The sequence below is a fragment of the Dreissena polymorpha genome, chromosome 4 (genome assembly GCF_020536995.1).
Source record: "Dreissena polymorpha isolate Duluth1 chromosome 4, UMN_Dpol_1.0, whole genome shotgun sequence".
Taxonomy (NCBI): domain Eukaryota; kingdom Metazoa; phylum Mollusca; class Bivalvia; order Myida; family Dreissenidae; genus Dreissena; species Dreissena polymorpha.
In genome coordinates, this window is record NC_068358.1 from 111,006,311 (window position 1) to 111,020,518 (window position 14,208).

General features: G+C 37.5%; 1 protein-coding gene across 1 annotated transcript in view; it reads left to right on the forward strand.

Annotated features, from left to right (window-relative positions):
• LOC127878699 (sushi, von Willebrand factor type A, EGF and pentraxin domain-containing protein 1-like) overlaps window positions 1-14,208 on the forward strand; it is a 32,129-nt gene that overhangs the window by 6,196 nt on the left and 11,725 nt on the right. Inside the window, exons 8-19 of the mRNA XM_052425229.1 lie at window positions 3,683-3,844; window positions 4,621-4,791; window positions 4,980-5,147; window positions 6,430-6,594; window positions 7,183-7,338; window positions 7,826-7,993; window positions 10,532-10,699; window positions 11,179-11,340; window positions 11,668-11,835; window positions 12,823-12,990; window positions 13,531-13,635; window positions 14,037-14,198. Of these exons, the coding sequence (XP_052281189.1) occupies window positions 3,683-3,844; window positions 4,621-4,791; window positions 4,980-5,147; window positions 6,430-6,594; window positions 7,183-7,338; window positions 7,826-7,993; window positions 10,532-10,699; window positions 11,179-11,340; window positions 11,668-11,835; window positions 12,823-12,990; window positions 13,531-13,635; window positions 14,037-14,198 (1,923 nt within the window). The remainder of the gene's footprint in view (window positions 1-3,682; window positions 3,845-4,620; window positions 4,792-4,979; window positions 5,148-6,429; window positions 6,595-7,182; window positions 7,339-7,825; window positions 7,994-10,531; window positions 10,700-11,178; window positions 11,341-11,667; window positions 11,836-12,822; window positions 12,991-13,530; window positions 13,636-14,036; window positions 14,199-14,208) is intronic.

The following is a 14,208-nucleotide window of genomic DNA, read 5'->3' on the forward strand; positions in this document are numbered from 1 at the left end:
GAAATAGCACTATGGTAGCTGTATTTCCATTTTATTGAAAGAATGAGGATTCAATTTTTTTGTAGACATATAAAGGTTAATTGTTAAATTTGGTTTACTCTAGGCTTATTATTTATGACATATTTCGATTAGTCTATTGATGTGATATGGCTCAAAAACAGGTGTTGACGCAAGAAACTTTCATCTTTTGGACAGTTACGTAGTCTTCCTTGTTGATACTTGCCAAACATGTGTTCCTTAATAGACTGATGCGATTTCTTAACCCTTTGCATGCTGGGAAATTTGTCGTCTGCTAAAATGTCTTCTGCTGAATTTCTAAAATTAGCATTTTCTTCGATTTTTTTAAAAGAATACTATCAGAATAGCAAACAGTTTGGATCCTGATGAGACGCCACGTTCTGTGGCGTCTCATCTGGATCCAAACTGTTTGCAAAGGCCTTTAAAATTCGGTTCCAGCGCTGAAAGGGTTAACAAAGAATATCATTGCCAAGTATTTATCCCAGATTTATTTAGGTTACTTCATAAGAACAATTTTAATGAGTATCTAAATATGAACTTGAGCAGTGGGACCTTGTTTTCAAAATGCAGTGGAAGAGCATTCTCTTTAAACATGTGACAAATCCGGCCAAAGAAGCCAGGTTCTCAAAATATGCACTCAAAGACCTGTTTTTTTCTGAGATAATGCCGTAAGACAGTAACCCGTATGTGCCTTGTGCAATCTCAAAATCCAATCTAGAGTTGCTGTCCATAGTAAAATCTGTAAATAGAGCGGTAGGGCATATGTTTTCAATATTATACGCTGAACAGTTTCACAAGTGATCCAGATGGTGTGACAATATGGTTGAACACTTACTTTTTTCAGCCCGTATAATTATCCCCACATACCATGCATGGTTGCACTTGTCATTCAAACTTGTGGGGTAGACTTCTACTTACAATGGTGCAGTTTGCCGCTTGAACAACAAGCATATGTATTGGTGTCAAACATTCCTCAACGCAGGCGCGTCAAATTTTACAATGCACAAAACCTTGTATTGTGGATTAAAGGGATACATTTAATTTGAAATCCTGAAGAAGTCCCTTTTCTGTCCATTGGAAAGTATTGCACTATCTGTACAATTCTTCAATGACTTGCAACAGTCCTTCATCAATATTGAATCCTCTCATAACATGCCATACGCAGTGGAAAGCTTTCTTAAAGTCAATGAAGTTGTGTAAGAGCTCGTGTTGATCTTGCAGGTGTTTTTTAATGATGATTATGCAGTTCATGAGAACGTCACTAGCCTTGACTCTAGCGAAAATTACCAGAAAGCAAACAGGGAGGTAAAGAAGAAGATGAAAGAGGCCAAGAAGGAATGGATTGACGAACAATGTATCATCATCGACAGAGAGATGACCGCAGGAAGCAGTAATAAGGCTTACATCACCCTCAAGACCCTCACCAAGACTAGTCAGCCCAAGGCCAGTGTTATATCAGACGCTGGCGGGAAACTCCTTACCAAGAGTTCCGCAGTCCTAAACAGGTGGACTGAACACTGCAGTGACCTCTACAACTACCCGCTTATACCAGACTCCTTCAGAACGATCCCAGACCAGAAGCGGATGACAAAAGTCTGTCCATACAGGCAGAGGTGAAGGAGGCCATGCAAAGTCTTAAGGCAGGTAAATCTCCGGGAGTGGACAACGTCCCTTCAGAGCTGATTAAGCATGAAGGAGAGGCAACAACTGCAGCAATGACGGCGCTATGCCAAAAGATCTGGGAAGAGAAGAGGTGGCCCAAGGAGTGGACCCAGTCACTAGTCATATCCCTACAAAAAAGGGCAACCTCAATTTTTGCAAATTGAAAAGTAAGGCTGAGGAACTGCTGGCGGATGAGCATGGACTCATAGCCAAGCGGAGCACAGTGGAACAGATCTTCAACTACAAAATCATTGTTGAGAAACATCTGCAACATGAACTGTAATTATAGAAGTTATTCTAGAATTTTGTTGTTGTACCTTAAAGTCCAGACTATTTTTTCTCATGTTTTGATCAACATTGGTTTGAGAATACATTTGGATGTACGTTCTCATTCCCTAATATATTGGTGCACCATGATATTATTTGTTTAATGTTTATACCACATGTTTACTGTTTTGGGTTTCGTTGACCTCTTGAAGATTTATTTTCCTAAACAATATCAATTTGATTTAATTCCATGCCTATAAATAATAGTTCAAATATACGTTTACATAAGTTTACTTTTAGAATGTCAATTTAATTTATTTTTGATGAAGTTTAAGATAGTGAACTATGTATACATATTATTCTAATACTTTTTGTTAACTACTGTAAACTTTTTTCTAATTATTTGTTCAGCTATTCATGTATGACAAAATAAAGTTATATATATATATTTATTTAATATTTGTCATAAGAATGACTTTCTTTACACTTCAAAGATACGAACTTCAAACGTAATTCTTGGATAAATGTTTGTAGGCAGTACATGTGCATTTTTATCTGCAGCTGCTTTATTTTTGGATTGATTCCCTTTTGTCAAATTTTCTTCACTCCCCTTTTTCTTAACCCTTTACCACTTAGGTATGTATTTTGACACCTTTGTAGTCCTTTAGTAAGTTACATTTAATCAAATACCTTTCTTACTATAATCAAGTTTTAAATTCTTCATTTTCAACCGAAGAGTTGCGAGTTACTCGCAGGCTGTTCTGGTTTTATGCTGGTTGCAAAAAATCGATTTTTACTTTGCTTCTTATGGGGGAAAGGGTTAACAGATACTAAGAACATAAAACTCCAATTTAGTAAGTTTAACATGGTTGTCAGTGATGTACTGAGCACAGAGATAATTACACAAAATTGTAAATTCTTTTTTTGAGCTAAGCTGTATCGTCAATTCCTGTTCTGTATTTGACTTGAGTAACTCTCAAACGTGTCATGGATTTTGTGTTTGCCATCTGACCAATTGATTGTAAAAGGAACATCAGCGGTTTCTATATGTTTAACAGTTTTAAGCTGTAGCCTGTGCAAAAATTAATTTGAGCCTCATTCTGTGAAAATGGGGCTTAATGCAGGTGCATCAAGTGTCGTCCACAGGCTAATCAGGGAGGGACACTTTCTGCTTGGATTTTTCCTAGGAAAAGCTTCATTTCAACAAAAATTACCATAAAACTGAAAGTGTTGTCCCTGATGAGCCTGTGTGACTTGCACATGCTAATGTGAAACAACACTTTACACGCATGTATTTAGCCCAATTTTCCCACAGCGTTGCGCATGCAGTTTACCATAATTGTTGAAATACACTTGTTAAAAATCTTAGATTGCATCGTACTATTAAGTTTGTGGACTAGATTGCACTTTACCGGTAAGCAGTTGTTTACCACTATCGACAAGGTGGGGCGGCAGCCCCCAATACTAAGGAAATGTATAGGATAAAAAGGATTATTAGGTGTTGCATTAGGTGTTAGGTGTTGCGGGTTAGGGTTATGGTTAGGGTATGCTTTTCCGTTCTTTTTTACATACCGGTAAAGTGCAATTGCCTAAGTTTGTGTTCACAATTATTATTTTTTCTCTCAGTATAGACTATCAATCATAATCTATTTTATAAGATAGAATACATTATGATAATAATATATATAATATATATAATAATATATGAATATATTATATATTTCTATGTTTGCAGTGTGTGATACCCCTATGGCCCCCAGTAATGGCAGCGTGACCCTGATAGCTGGTGGATACACAGCTCTGTACACATGTGACCTTGGGTTGACCCTTCAAGGTCACTCTGTCAGGAACTGCTCATCTGACGGGTCTGGATGGACATTCACGTCCCCAATGTGTGGTGGGTATCTTCACAGAGGTGCATCTGTACCAATATTGCATGAAGTGATACAACTGATAAGGAATTTTTTCAGAAGATCTACCCTCTAAATGGGCAAACGTTTTGTCTGTCCTTCGTCTGTATTATTCAACTATGTTTCACAAATTGCCTGTGCCAATCTTTGATTTGTCTTTGTGTATAACACTTTCCCCACCAGTTGCCTGTACAATCCATTGTCTATCCCTTACCTGAAGTAAGAAACTTTGCCCTGGTATTTGCCTAGTTGCCTGTACAAGCCAATGTCTATCCCATGTCTGAAATATAGAACTACTCTTTTGTATTTCACCAGTTTCCAATACAATGCAATGTCTATACCTTAACTGAAATATAAAACTTGGCCCTACTATTTGCCCAGTTCCCTGTACAATGCAATGTCTTTCCCTTAACTGAAGTATACAACTTGTCCCTACTATTTGCCCAGTTCCCTGTACAATGCAATGTCTTTCCCTTACTGAAGTATACAACTAGTCCCTACTATTTGCCCAGTTCCCTGTACAATACAATGTCTTTCCCGTTACTGAAGTATACAACTTGTCCCTACTATTTGACCAGTTCCCTGTACAATGCAATGTCTTTTCCTTAACTGAAGTATACAACTAGTCCCTACTATTTGCCCAGTTCCCTGTACAATGCAATGTCTTTCCCTTAACTGAAGTATACAACTTGTCCCTACTATTTGCCCAGTTCCCTGTACAATGCAATGTCTTTCCCTTAACTGAAGTATACAATTTGCCCAGTTCCCTGTGCGGCTGTTCAGGCCCCTGCCTCTGGCCAGGTACAGTTGAGCTCTGATGGAGTGTACACCCGCGCCTCGGTGAGTTGTGACGTTGGCTTCACGTCTTCAGCTCCTACAACTGTTCTGCAGTGCCATGCAAATGGGACCTATAGCTCACCGATTCCTCAATGTGGTACATGATTTATCTCATTTTATGTTTTATGATTTTTACTGTCGGTTGCATATGTGAAAAAATACAGTAAATCACCATTTTGGAATTCGTAATTATTGAAATTAAGGTTTCATACATTACATTTATGGTCATTAGATCTTTAGGGTAAGATACTTTGCTGTCTTAGACTTAAGCTTTGTTTTGTTCAGTTGCATGCAGCCAGCTGAAACCACCAAGTAATGGAACGCTTGAATTACTGACAAACAGCACAGCCACGTCTGCTTCATTCTCATGTCAGCTGGGGTACTCCTTGAGTGGTCCTCAAACACTGCTTTGTGGGAACAATGGAGCATGGTCTGATACAGCACCAACTTGTGGTATGTGTTGGACTTTGATGCTTATCTTGTAGGTGTATTGTGTTTCTTGTCTTTGGCATTTTTTGTGCCAACAGCTATACTGTTTAAAAAGCTGTTGCATCTAAATGCATCTTTAATCTCTGACGTATTTTTATTGATATACATGCAGAAAACGCTTTAATATACACCAAATATTCAGCCAGTTGTTATATATACAGCTATGTGTATTTCTATTCAAGTGCCCTACCACTTTATCCTAATCACCAGTATGGTCAATGTTTTTCACAGAGCATGAATTAATAATGGAACATTTTGTTAGAATTGGCATTTAAGTTGCTTTAAGACAGATTGTGAACAGTTTTAACAAGAAATATCATTAAAAATTTTCATCCCAGATTAGCCTGTGCTGTCCGCACTTAACTTTTTTATGAAATTTTTCGTTTACAGTGAGTCTCTTCTTAGCAAATATCCAGTTTAGGCGTAAAGTGTTGTCCCTGTGGACTGCACAGGCTAATCTGGGATGACACTTTACGCACATGCATTAAACCCCCTTTTCACAGCGCATGGCCCATATGTTTTTATATAATTTCCATTCTTCTTTTGCATGTCTAAGTTGTTTCTGTGATTCAATTATTAATAGTATCCCCAATCATCTTGATCATGTTGAATAAATTGGTCGCAATTGTTTAATAATTGTTATTAAATCAATCAAAAATAGTTTTGATCATGTGCTTGTAAACGCATTAAGAATCTATTATTGACAAAGCTGGTGCGCTCAATAATAATATCGCCAAATATCTTCATTTAAGACATTGCTTGTCAAAATTAAATTCCAATGCACCTATTTAAAGCAATAGTATTTATAAATTATTTTTCTACAGACTGACTGTGAACTGACCTTGATATGTTGCAGAATTGAATACAATGCATTAAAGTGAGGTCACTATTCCACTTCTGAAAGGATTGTCCTTTCCCCATCAGAAGCAAAAAAGTGAAAATGGCTTTTGCAACCAGCATAAAACCAGAACAGCCTGTGAGTAACTCGCAGTCTGTTCAGGTTTTATGCTGTTTGCTGCTCATCAGTAACTACGGGTTGGAAATGAAGCCTTTAAAACTTGAATCTAGTAAGAAAGGTCTTTAATTGAATATAACTTTCTAAGGGACTACAAACATGTCAAAATACGTATCTAAGTGGTAAAGGGTAAAACAGCTTGGCTGAAAATACATTTACAAGTAAGTGAGTTCAAGATAACATCACAATTGATAATATGCAAGACTTCACATCTGAGTTTTTTCTTTTCAGTGGAGTGCCTACCAGATCCATTAATACTGAATGCTCAGATGACATCTGCAACCAATGGCACAATGACATCCTACACTGTTGTCTGTCTCCAAGGATACAACCTCAGTGGACCTCCAGAGATCAGGTGCACTTCAGCGGGCACTTGGTCACAGGTGCCACAATGCTGTGAGTAACTATGCAAAATATGTAGAGGATATTTGTTGATTTCGGGGTATGATTGCAGTTTTTTTTTCAATAGTGGTTTTCGAAAAAATGTGTTTATGGTTGGCGTAGCTGCAAGTAAAAATATACTTTTTCCATAACAATTAAAATAAATATTCAATCATTCATCAGCACAGACAATTTTTTTTGTAGACAAAGGCCTGCATTTTATTCTTTGACATGTTGAACAAGATGCTTTAGTGCATTAAAAATTTAGAAAAATTGTTGTTCATTTTTATGCCCCCAGATTGAAAGATTGGGGGTATATTGTTTTTGGCCTGTCTGTCATTGTATTTGTCCGTGTGTGTGTCCCAAAACTTTAACCAAAACTTTAACCTTCTTCATATCTTTTGCAATATTGAACGTAGCAATTTGATATTTGGCATGCATGTGTATCTCATGGAGCTGCACATTTTGAGTGGTGAAAGGTGAAGGTCATCCTTCAAGGTCAAAGGTAAAAAAAATCAAAGTGGTGCATTAGAGGGCATTGTGTTTCTGACAAACACATCTCTTGTTTTATATTAAACCCTCCCTCCCAAAAATATTATTCAGTATGTGAGGACCCCACCACACCAGCAGATGGCAACATGATCTCTGATGGTGACATTGCAACCTTTACCTGTGACCTTGGATACAGCCTGGCTGGGAACCACACAGTCCGTTGTCAGACTGATGGCACAGGCTGGGATAGCCCTTCCCCTTCCTGTGGTAATAAGGATAGTCACAAATATGAAAAAAGTATTAACACTTTACTGCTTGGGATGTGCATTTTGACTCGGTTTGTATTCAATAAGACAAATCACATTAATCACATAAAACTAAAAAAAATTCTTAATTGATTGAATATTAAAAGGTTCATTTCCGAACCTAATAAAGTGATGAAAAGCAAACATCATACAGTTGGAACAGCCTGCGAGTTACTCTTCTTTCACTTTGTAATAAGTTTAGAATTTATGTTAATTATTTCAATCAACTATTGAAGACATTTTTTCAAATCTGAATAAACAATTAAAATTGTTTGACTTGTTATGTATAAATGTCTTTTTTTATCTTATATACTACATATAATTTACTACCTTTTTATAATGATAAATAATAAAAAATTATTTACCATGATATGTCGCTGTATATTATTTACATGTTTTCATTAATTTATTCAAATCTAGGACATGATAAAGTCTCTTATTGTTTGCAGTCAAGTGTCAGTCAATAGTTCCCATAGTGACTGGAGCCAGCACCCAGTTGACCAATGGTCGAGTGACCAGTTACGAGTTTTCATGTCCCCTCGGCTCCACACTGTCTGGTTCTCCAGTAATATCATGTAACCTCAATGGAACATGGACTGGATCAACACCTCAGTGCAGTAAGTGGCTTGTGACTTGGACTGTTTAATTGTTTTCTGTAAATGTGATCTTTTTTCTTTTTTAGCTCATCTATTTTTTGACAAAAATTATGAGCTATTGTCATCACCTTGGTGTCGGCGTCGGCGTTGGCGTCGGCGTCCGGTTAAGTTTTGCGTTTAGGTCCACTTTTCTCAGAAAGTATCAATGCTATTGCATTCAAACTTGGTACACTTACTTACTATCATGAGGGGACTGGGCAGGCAAAGTTAGATAACTTTGGCGTGCATTTTGACAGAATTATGTGCCCTTTTTATACTTAGAAAATTGAAAATTTTGGTTAAGTTTTGCATTTAGGTCCACTTTTCTCAGAAAGTATCAATGCTATTGCATTCAAACTTGGTACACTTACTTACTATCATGAGGGAACTGGGCAGGCAAAGTTAAATAACCCTGGCGTGCATTTTGACAGAATTATGTGCCCTTTTTCTACTTAGAAAATTGAAAAGTTTGGTTAAGTTTTGTGTTTAGGTCCATTTTATTCCTGAAGTATCAAAGCTATTGCTTTCATACTTGCAACACTTATTAACTATCATAAGGGGACTGTGCAGGCAAGGTAATGTAACTCTGACTGGCATTTTGACAGAATTATGTGCCCTTTTTATACTTAGAAAATTGAAAATTTGGTTAAGTTTTGTGTTTAGGTCCACTTTATTCCTACAGTATCAAAGCTATTGCTTTCATACTTGCAACACTTATTAACTATCATAAGGGGACCGTGCAGGCAAAGTTATGTAACTCTGACTGGCATTTGGACGGAATTATGGGCCCTTTATACTTAGAAAATTGAAAATTTGGTTAAGTTTTGTGTTTTGGTCCACTTTACCCCTAAAGTATCATAGATATTGCTTTCATACTTGGAACACTCGCAAACTATCATAAGGGTACAGTAAAAAGACAAGTTGCATAACTCTGGTTGTCATTTTTACGGAATTATGGCCCTTTTTTGACTTAGTAACTTTGAATATATGGTTAAATTTTGTGTTTCGATCCACTTTACTTCTTAAGTATCAAGTCTATTGCTTTCAAACTTCAAATACTTTCATGCTATCATGAGGTTACTGTACCTGGCAAGTTGAATTTTACCTTGACCTTTGAATGACCTTGACTCTCAAGGTCAAATTATTAAATTTTGCTAAAATTGCCATAACTTCTTTATTTATGATTAGATTTGATTGATACACTGACAAAACTACTCTTATCTGACATACCACAATAGACTCCACCCAAACCATCCCCCGTGCCCTCCCCCCCCCCCTCCCCCTCCCCCCCCCCTAATTTATTTATTTTTTTATTTTTTTTAAGATCATCTCACAAATGACCACCACACCCTCACACTATACCCCCCCCCCCCCCACCCCCCCACCCCACCCCCCCAATTTTTTTTTTTGTAACGGTTAAAAAACACAAATATTTATTTTTATTATTTTATGTTTGAAATACCGTCCAACCATCGCACCCAAGAATCCCCCCACCCCCCCCCCTCCCCCCAACCGAATTCCCCCCCCCCCCTAATTTTTTTTTTTTTTTTTTTTTTTTTTAAAGATCATCTCACAAATTACCACCACACCCTCACACTATACCCCACCCCCCCGCCAATTTTTTTTTTTTTTTGGAAACGGTTAAAAATACAAATATTTATTTTTATTATTTTATGTTTGAAATACCGTCCAACCATTGCACCCAAGAATCCCCCCCCCCCCATCCCCCCCACCCCCCCTCCCCGAATTTTTTTTTTTTCCCTTTTTTTTCGCATTTTTTGGAAGATAATGTAATAAATGTCCACACCCCCACACTATACACCCCTCTTCACTCCACCCCTCCCTCCTTTGTGATTGAAAATGAGAGTCCCTTCACCTTTTAAAAAGAAAACAGATGAGCGGTCTGCACCCGCAAGGCGGTGCTCTTGTTTATGTTTATTATGGCCTTTTATAAAATTATGACTGTATTTACACATTATTATTTTACTAAATTTTTTTTATTTAACAACATTGACATTTTATTGATTACTTTCATTTTTTTTAAATGTAGACTAAACGCCATGATGTATTTGCACATATTTTTATATTTGTAATTTCTTATTGAAGGTTAACACTTTTAAAGCTTGAAACTATTAATACTCTTCGATAAGATTGTAAAAGAATATTCCTTATCATGATAACATATTTATAGTTGTCTAACTCATATTAACATACATAAGTTAGTTAATAGTTAATTCTATTGTACTAAGTTTTTGTGTTTAGACTTTTTGTATTCAATTTGATTGTTCATATGAGCCTAAGTCTAGGAACAACGGGTTTAGTACATGTGTGTGCAGTCTGCACAGGCTGATCAGGGATGAAACTATCAGACTTCTTTGGATGTTTGCAGACTGCACAGGTTAATCTGGGATGACAGCTTCAGCTTTTATTGTATTTTTAGTTTAAAGTAAGTTCCTTTTTCATATGCATATGCATTAAGCCCAGTTTTTGCAGAACAAGGCTCATTTATTTTCCATACAGGATCATGTCCCGGCCTGTCAGCCCCAGACAGTGGAGACGTCTCCATACATTCCAACAACATAACCACTACAGCCACATACTCCTGCCGCGCAGGCTACCAGCTCCAAGGCTCTGTCACGCGCCAGTGCACTGCGAATGGGACTTGGTCCCTCGAGCAGCCAACCTGTGGTGAGTTTATCTTTATAATGAACTAAGACAAGTATAAGCCGTGTTTGAAAGATAATAAAATGTGATAAAATCTTTGTAAAAAAGATTTTTGCCTGCCAATTTCTTCACACACAGTATGGCCCTTTCCATTTGTAATTTGCAGTCCAAACAGGCTAATTAGGAATGACACATTCAGGTTTTATTATAATTTTAGTTAAAAGGATGCCTTCTTAGCAAAAATTAAGTTCGGGCACAAAGTGTCGTCCCTGATTAGCCTCTGCAGACTGCAAATTACTAACTACAAGGGCCATACTATGTGTAACAAAATTGGGAGGCAAAATTAATACATGATGCGCAGGCTAATCTTGGATGCCACTTTACATTCATGCATTAAACACTCATTTCCCAGAGCAAGACTCGTGTGTTTTCTGTTTTCTTGTCTAGACTGCATTGTCCCCTCTGCACCCAGCCATGGCAGTGTTTTCTGTTTTCTTGTCTAGACTGCATTGTCCCCTCTGCACCCAGCCATGGCAACGTCAGGGTATCTGCAGATCACGTGATGCTGTCCTACACATGTGACCTTGATTACACGCTACATGGTGACTCCACTCGGACCTGTCAGTCAGACGGTGCTGGCTGGACTGGCTTGCAGCCAACTTGTAGTAAGCTTTTGTGTGGTCATAATGTAATATTTATTGTACTTGAAACAACTTCAGTAACTAATAATTTAGAGTGCTTATTAAATATTTTTTTGGTAAATTGCATTAATATTATTATATTGTACGGTAAATAAACAATTGTGATAGAAATAAATGTTATATTTAAAGGTTATAAATAATAATTCACTTTCTATAAATATTATTATTGATCTATTTCTAAGCTTAGCAGATGAGCTGTAAGCTTTTTAATCATATAAGGCAGGAAGATATGGACAGTTAAGTGTTAAATATACTCAATGAAAAAATAAGACCTATTTTTGTGCGTTCTAGCTTTGTGTGCCTCCCTGTCCAGTCCCCCTGGAGGCAGGGTTGTCAAGATAACAACAGGTGTCCGCACAGAGGCTACATTCCACTGTGAGCCAGGCTACACTATGGATGGGCCATCCCATATGGTGTGCAGATTTGATGGTACATGGAACTCTTCCCAGCCAACATGTGGTAAGATAATCAGTATCTTTGTAAGCAATATTTAAATGTCAAGTTAGTTTAAACTCTTGAGTCAATTTCCTGGGAAGAACCAATATTTGGTGTCTTTATAATGATAATCTTGAAAATGCTTTAAAACCAGAGACCATCTATTGGCAAGGCAGACACCTGTTCACTAGACCATAGAGTCGGAATTTTTATGGATTGGTAAAGCCTATAAAAGAGCATACATGGCTTTGGTCTTGCTTTGAAGTTTGAGCAGACACGTTGTCAAATTTGAATTGAAAATTCGATTGGGTCTCGCTCTGTGAAAAGGGGGTTTAATGCATGTGCATAAAGCGTCGTCCCAGATTAGCCTGTGCAGTCCGCACAGGCTAATCAGGGATGACGCTTTCCGCCTAACCTGGATTTTTGCTAAGAAAAGACTTTAGAACGTCAAACATCCTTTAAGCGGAAAGTGCTCTCCCAGATAAGCCTGTGCGGACTGCAGAGGCTAATCTGGGGAAACACATTACGCACATGCATTAAACCCCTTTTTCACAGAGTACAGCCCTATTTCATGTTGGAAATCTTTCTTAGAAGGAACATATTATCTACACAGGAAACAGAGTTATTAAGGGCTTCTGGCTTGTGACAAAACTTGCTTTACACTCAAAGATAAGGATTGTATTGCATTTGCAGTTCTTAGGGTCACTTTTTGGGAAGTAAAAGAAATGTGAATCTTATGTTACTGATATGTATGTCCATATAAAATGGTTAGAGTAAATAATTCATGGATTAAACTGAACGGAAGTCTCTAACTAGTTGCGCCTAGAAATTGATATAAAACTGCATGGTTGAGTTTATGAATTGTGTTAGACAGAAAGATTACATATATGATTACATATATTTATTGTTATATTAATTTCAATTTTGAATGAAAGTGCATCAATTTTATATGATTTCCATTCCTGAAACCAGTTGACAGTTTGTATTCCACATTATGTTTTTATAATCCAGTGAAGTGTGAAGGGGTGCCACCTATTTCCAACGGCAACTTTATGACAGCCACTGATGGCAAGGTCACCAGTACAAGGTTTACATGCGACCCTGGATATACACTGAAAGGGACATACGAACTGACCTGTGGGGCAACAGGGACCTACCTGGGATCACAGCCTGTCTGTGGTTAGTATTGGATACGAGAATACAGCTGAAAAATATATAAACAGTGTTCTGGGAAAATGGGGCTTAATGCATGTTTGTCTGCACAGGCTTATCAGCGGGGAACTTTCCGTCTTAACTAGAATTTTGCTAAGAAGAAACCTTTTTTTTTAAGCAAAAAAGACCATCAAAGCAGGAAGTGTCGCCCCTGATAAGCCGGTGGGAACTAGTCTGGGATGACACTCTACCCAAATGCATTAGGCCCCATTTTTTCAGAGTGCCTCTCATATAGATACAAAAAGCATAATGTGCTTGTGTTTTGTTTATGTTATTTTCTAACAATAGCATTTTGCAAATAAAGACCTTGTTCATTTAAAATAAAACCATGCTTGTTGCAATTACACCAGTTAAAAGAAACAAATCAACGTTATTGTCACTGAAAACTAGTTCTTTCATAACAAATATGTTTAATTTTGTCTGATTTATTCTTTATTGTTTAACCTTTTCTTCTTACCCAAGTAAAAACTTCCTGTTGATTGTAATTTACGCTAATTTTACTTTCAGTGTCGTGTCCAAGCCTTGCTGTCCCTGCCTCGGCCGTGCAGACGGTCAGCACCAACGGCACTCTGACCTTTGCCTCATTCTCATGTCTGCCCGGATACTACCTGAGTGGGCCATCAGTTTTGATTTGCCACACCAATGCATCCTGGGACAATTCACTTCCTAAATGCAGTGAGTATTGTAATATTTCATTGATATTTGCTATACTTACAAAGTTAAATGTATATAACATTCTTTTAGCGGTCTCTATCCATGTATTGGATTGTATTTGTATTTTAAAATTATTCTCTTTTTTTAAAGAAGCGCTTTTAAAACACTACAACTTTTCTGCCTCACAAATTTCTGCAGAAACTAAATTGCTGTATGGCTATTGGATAAAACACAAACTGTAAGCGCAATATTGGTTTTTATTTTACGCTGTCTTTGGTTCATATTTGACACAGGAGGAAATTATATAATTTAGTTTTAAGAAAATTCTCACTGACAATCTAACTTTTGAATTGTTCCAGTTTGCAACACACCCCAGGCTGTCACAAATGGCGACCTGAGCCTTACACCAGATGGGTTACATGCCACCTACTCTTGCCATGAGGGTTACACTATGAACGGTTCCTCAGAAATCACATGCCAGTCTGAAGGCCTGGGCTGGAGCAGTCCGCAACCGACCTGCAGTATGTAGAC